Raw genomic sequence first — 5,734 nt, 5'->3', positions numbered from 1 at the left:
TATATATATATATATATATATATATATATATATATATATATATTAATTTATACATATCTCTCAGGGTCTTCTTGGACCACCACTTTTATGGGCATTAAACGTTTGATACAAATTTTGTGTGTGGGGGAAAGAAAAAGAAAGATTCATGAATCCACATATATTATTTGTAGACTATACATGATTTTATACTATATTCTCACCGATTAAAATGTTGATTATACTAATCGACAAGAAGTAGTCTTAGTTTTAAAAGTAGTTTCAGTGTATATATATGATACGTGTGTTACGGTTTAGGTGTATTCTCTTTCTTTGATTTGTCTTAAGATATATTTAAGCGTTTCAGAAAATTCTTACATTTGACCCAAACTCATTAAGCTGAATATTACTTTTTTTTTTGTTTTTCTTTTTGGTTCTTTCTTTTAAATGGTTTTAATTCAAAGAGAAGACTTTGAATTATGTCAATAATATCGATTCTTTTCTTTATTCACTTATATATAAATAGCATTCTTATTAGTTATTAGATTCGTTCTCACTGTTTGGTTAGAGCATATATTAGTATCTCTTTCTCTAACGAGGCAAAAGGACGAGAGGAGGGGAGTGGAGCCAGAAGCTGGGACCATTGATGTGCTGGCTCCGACCTCTCCATCGTTGGTCTTTTATGGGTCTTGTCTGGTAAGGTAAGAAGAAGAATATCACTACTACTACTACTAAAGAGACTAGAGATTAGAGCTCTCTATTATAAGATAGGAGGAGAAAAGCAAAACAACCAAATATCAAAATAAATTGTGAAACCTTGATTAGATGAAAAATGACAAATGTGCTTAAATACAAGTTACTGAACCACTCATAGTAACCGCGGAACTGTACAATTGAATTAACCAATGCGAAACCAGATATATAATATAACCAACACTATTTTTTTTTGCAATATTTCTTGTACAAAAAAAAAAAAAGGGTCGCGTTCGGCGACTGATTAAACCAATAATCACGTTTACTTGTCATTGATCATCACTGTTTATGACGACATAGAAAGATCATAAGTTGAAGTTGTGACTTTGTTGTGACTTGTTGAGAGAGATCGCAATTTCTTAACAGTACATCTTTTATACTTTTGTTGTCAATTTGGGGTCTTCTTCTTCTGCTTCGGTTCGGTTCGGTTCTTCCTCATCCGCTCGCTTAATTTTATTTAATTTACAAATAATAATAAAATAATAAAGAAAGGAATAAAATAAGTTTGGTTGATCCGTCTCGTAGATCTAACATACAACAATACATACTCAAGAAGAAGAAATTCCACGCCCACATATTGAAAAATCCATTGCTCATCTTTCTTTCTTTCTTTCTTCTTGTTGCTCAGCTCAACTGTGTTGTTAGAAGATTTCCCCATCTTCCAAGGTAAAGTTTCCATCTTTCTTTCTTTGGGGTAGAAGCGAGAATACGAGACCCAGTTTGAATCCTTTTGATTTTTCTTTAGGAATCGTTTTGGACTTTGTTTTTACTGTTTCTTTTAGCTTTGCCTGACCAAATCCACAGAGCACCACCCCCTCAAATCCACACTTTTCTAATCTTGTTGCATCAAATTCCTATCTTTTAACATTAGAAAACAAAGTCTCCATCTTTGCAAATCCAAACAAGAACAGATTCGTTTCTCTTTTCCATTCATTACTTGTGGAGTGTATCCAATCCAATCCAAGATTGTTTCTCACTTTTTTCCGCTATTTTGTCTGTCTTTCACGGACGACTCTGCAGTGAGAAGAAGAAGCACTCCTCTCTCTTTATTAAGTCTAAGGCTGTCCGCTGCTGCGCGGTTCCAGTTCTTAATCCTCTGAAGCAGAAGAATATTACTGGTGTATACTAGAGAGAGAAAGAGCTGTGTTTGTGTTTGTGTTTGTGTGTGAGATTCATACTTAAAACTGTCAAGTTTTCTATGTTGTGGTGGATGAGATGAGGGATGCTATCTGGGTTGATGAACTTTCTCAATGCCTGTCTCTGGCCACGGTCAGATCACCAGGCCTCAGATTCCGGCGGCCGTCAAGAGGGTCTCCTTTGGTACCGCGACTCCGCTCAGCACGTCTTTGGTGACTTCTCCATGGCCGTTGTCCAAGCCAACAGCTTGCTCGAGGACCAGAGCCAGCTCGAGTCTGGCTCCCTTAGCACCCTCCCCTCTGGTCCCTACGGCACCTTTGTTGGCGTCTACGACGGCCACGGCGGCCCTGAGACTTCCCGCTTCATCAACGATCATATGTTCCACCACCTCAAGAGTTCGTCCCTCTACTTCAAATTAATTAATAGATAGGACTTGATCTCATCCTTCCTTTTTATCTTATCTTTTGTGGTGGTGGGTGCACAGGGTTCACTGCGGAGCAACAGTGTATGTCATCGGAGGTGATCAGAAAAGCCTTCCAAGCGACTGAAGAAGGGTTCTTATCCATTGTTACCAATCAATTTCAAACTAGACCTCAGATAGCCACTGTAGGATCTTGCTGTCTTGTAAGCGTCATCTGCGATGGGAAGCTCTATGTGGCCAACGCGGGGGACTCAAGGGCAGTGCTGGGACAAGTCACGAGGGTCACTGGTGAGGCTCACGCCACTCAGCTCTCTGCCGAGCACAACGCATCTATAGAGTCAGTGCGGCGGGAACTTCAGGCCCTGCATCCTGATCATCCCGATATTGTGCTTCTCAAACATAACGTCTGGCGAGTCAAAGGCATCATTCAGGTACTCTATCTATAAGATATATAGATCTTACAATTGAATTCTTGTCTTGTCTATCTGAACTATCATCTGTATCTCTCAGGTGTCAAGATCCATTGGAGATGTGTATTTGAAAAGGTCAGAGTTCAACAGGGAGCCGCTGTACGCCAAATTCAGGCTGAGGTCACCGTTCAGCAGGCCATTACTGAGTGCAGAGCCGGCGATCACGGTGCATACACTGGAGCCGCAAGATCAGTTTATAATATGTGCTTCAGATGGACTATGGGAACATATGAGTAATCAAGAAGCAGTAGACATCGTACACAATCATCCGCGTAACGTGCGCATTCACTCTCTCTGTGGTTTCTTTTGGTTAATATACAGTATATGGAACATACTAATTAATTAATGATCTTGTTTGGGGGGATATGTGGCCAGGGGATTGCAAAGCGGCTGGTGAAAGTAGCGCTTCAAGAAGCGGCAAAGAAGAGAGAGATGAGATACTCAGACCTGAAAAAGATTGACAGAGGAGTGAGGAGACATTTCCACGATGACATAACAGTGATAGTGGTCTTCTTCGATACAAACCTAGTGAGCAGAGCAAGCTTGTTAAAAGGACCGACGGTGTCAGTGAGAGGCGCGGGTGTGAATGTGCCTCACAACAGCTTGGCGCCTTGCACAACAACTCCCACACAACAAGCTTAGCTGCTTCCCCAATTGAATTTTTACCCTGTCCTTAAAAAACAATATTCTTTTCCAAGATCTTCTGTAACTATTTATATATAATTATATATATTATCATTATTGACTTTGAGGGGGAAAGAAGGATACTCATATAATCTAAGTGGTAGTAGTTTTTGTTGGGTTCCCTCCTCTTTCTTTGTTAGCTGTGGAGGAGGAGACTGGAGCAAATCAATTTTATTCACTAAAAGATCTTCGCTCTCTCTCTCTCTCTCTCTCTCTTTGATCTTCTTCTTAATAATTTTTTTCAAAAGTTTATTTTTATCTGCTTCTACCTTTCTAAAGTTCCCTCCCTCCAACACTATAGTAGACATTTTGTATACTATCAACAAATCTTTTGCGAGAGTTTTCCATCTTTTTAGAAAAAAAAAAATGAAAAATGGAAACATTGTAAATTTGTAATAGATTCTTTTCTCATTATCAAACTCATAGCAAATGTAAAATAGGGGAAAAAATCAACAAATAATTATTACTGTATGTGTCTCCTTCATATATTTTCTCAAATAAATTGAAAAAGGAAACAAAATGATTAAATTTACAAATGGGACAGTGTAAAAAAAAAAAAAAAAAAGGGGCTATAAACGTAAAATAGCTCAAAACGATGGGAACTAAACTGATTGAAATCGAATCGGGTGGGTAATATCGTCCACCAACATAGATCTCTCTCTTCGCTCTCTCTGTGTGTCTCCTTCCTCGACAGATCTTTTGGATTAAGAAGAAAGAGAGGTACTTACAATACTATTACAATGTCTCTCTCTCTCTCTCTCTCTCTCTCTCCGATTTTAATCATTTCAGCATATTCTTTGTTCTCTTCGTTTTGATTTGGATTTGAATTTGTTTGTTTGTTTCCCGTGTTGTTGATCCGATTGAGAAATTCATTCATTCATTCAAAAATTGTGTTAAAAAAGATTTGGATTCACGATCAATAGATGTTAGTTAGGATTTGATCGGGGAGTTGCATACATACTCTGGATTTGCTTTGCTAACGTCGGACGGCACCTAGTTCATTATTATATTTGCTGACATCGTTTGTGTTTCCCTTTGGGTCTGATTTGATTTGGTGAAGATCTGAAATCATGGGTGCTGCTGATAACAACCTTGAATTGGATGGGGATGGCACCCTCGAGATCGGCATGGGTAAGTCCCTAGGATCTCATTTGCCTCTATACACTGCACCAGTCCAGTCTCCCTTGTGATCTTGACAAGCTTTATGGAGTTATCTATCTATCTTTCAATATCACTTGTTTCTTCAGATAGATATATATTGATTGCATTGCCTGCTTTTTCTTTACCGCAGAGTATAGAACTGTCTCCGGTGTCGCTGGACCTCTTGTCATCCTTGAAAAAGTCAAGGTATCTTTTAGATTTATTGCTCTTTTGTCTTCTGTGCTATTCTTCTCTTTTCTCCCATGGATGGAGGATGACACCTACTTCTTTTTTTTCTTTCTCCAGGGCCCTAAATACCAAGAAATTGTCAATATCCGTCTTGGGGATGGAACTACACGTCGTGGTCAAGTTCTCGAAGTTGATGGCGAGAAAGCTGTTGTTCAGGTTTCTTTCTCTTCATTTGCTTTCTCCTCCTCTACTCTCAGTCTCTGTTGCTTGATTGAATGCAAATGCAATATCAATCTAATTTGGCCCCAGTCATTACATTACTAGTCAAAACATGCTGCACCAGGGTTTACCCTTTTCTACATCTCGTACTTATCAATTTCTTTTTATTTCACTGTCAAGGTTTTCGAGGGAACATCTGGAATTGACAACAAGTACACCACTGTTCAATTTACAGGAGAGGTATGCTTTTTTTCCTATCGAGTTGATAAGTAATCACTGTTTTTTATATAATATATATACCATTTCATGGTCTCACTCTTTTTCCACTTTGTTTTTCTTAGGTTTTGAAAACTCCTGTTTCTTTGGATATGCTTGGTCGTATCTTCAATGGTTCAGGGAAGCCCATTGACAACGGTCCACCTATTTTGCCAGAGGCCTACTTGGATATTTCTGGTGAGCTGCTTTTTTTACTCTCTCTTGTCACATAATTAAACCCTCAGGGATATATAATTCTAGACTTTTGTTTCTCCAGGAAGTTCTATCAATCCCAGTGAGAGAACCTATCCTGAAGAGATGATTCAGACAGGGATATCCACCATTGATGTCATGAACTCTATCGCCAGAGGACAGAAGATTCCCCTCTTTTCTGCTGCAGGTCTTCCCCACAATGAAATTGCTGCTCAGATTTGCCGTCAGGCTGGTTTGGTTAAGCGTTTAGAGAAGTCTGATAATCTTCTCGAGGTAA

At 38.9% G+C, this 5,734-nt stretch overlaps 2 protein-coding genes across 2 annotated transcripts in view; both read left to right on the top strand.

The window, feature by feature from the left end:
- On the top strand, positions 1,224-3,566 carry LOC104720767 (probable protein phosphatase 2C 64). Its single transcript, XM_010438645.2, has 5 exons — positions 1,224-1,395; positions 1,750-2,261; positions 2,351-2,718; positions 2,798-3,034; positions 3,133-3,566. Exons 2-5 carry the CDS (start codon positions 1,952-1,954, stop codon positions 3,397-3,399), a joined length of 1,182 nt encoding a protein of 393 aa, XP_010436947.1. The 5' UTR covers positions 1,224-1,395; positions 1,750-1,951; the 3' UTR covers positions 3,400-3,566.
- LOC104720764 (V-type proton ATPase subunit B2) overlaps positions 4,038-5,734 on the top strand; it is an 8,809-nt gene continuing 7,112 nt past the window's right edge. Inside the window, exons 1-7 of the mRNA XM_010438643.2 lie at positions 4,038-4,161; positions 4,502-4,572; positions 4,733-4,788; positions 4,888-4,986; positions 5,170-5,229; positions 5,331-5,442; positions 5,522-5,730. Coding sequence (XP_010436945.1) covers positions 4,512-4,572; positions 4,733-4,788; positions 4,888-4,986; positions 5,170-5,229; positions 5,331-5,442; positions 5,522-5,730 — 597 coding nt within the window. The 5' untranslated portion in view covers positions 4,038-4,161; positions 4,502-4,511. The remainder of the gene's footprint in view (positions 4,162-4,501; positions 4,573-4,732; positions 4,789-4,887; positions 4,987-5,169; positions 5,230-5,330; positions 5,443-5,521; positions 5,731-5,734) is intronic.

Source organism: Camelina sativa, chromosome 11, assembly GCF_000633955.1.
Source record: "Camelina sativa cultivar DH55 chromosome 11, Cs, whole genome shotgun sequence".
Lineage (NCBI taxonomy): Eukaryota > Viridiplantae > Streptophyta > Magnoliopsida > Brassicales > Brassicaceae > Camelina > Camelina sativa.
This window is presented reverse-complemented; position numbering and strand designations above follow the sequence as displayed.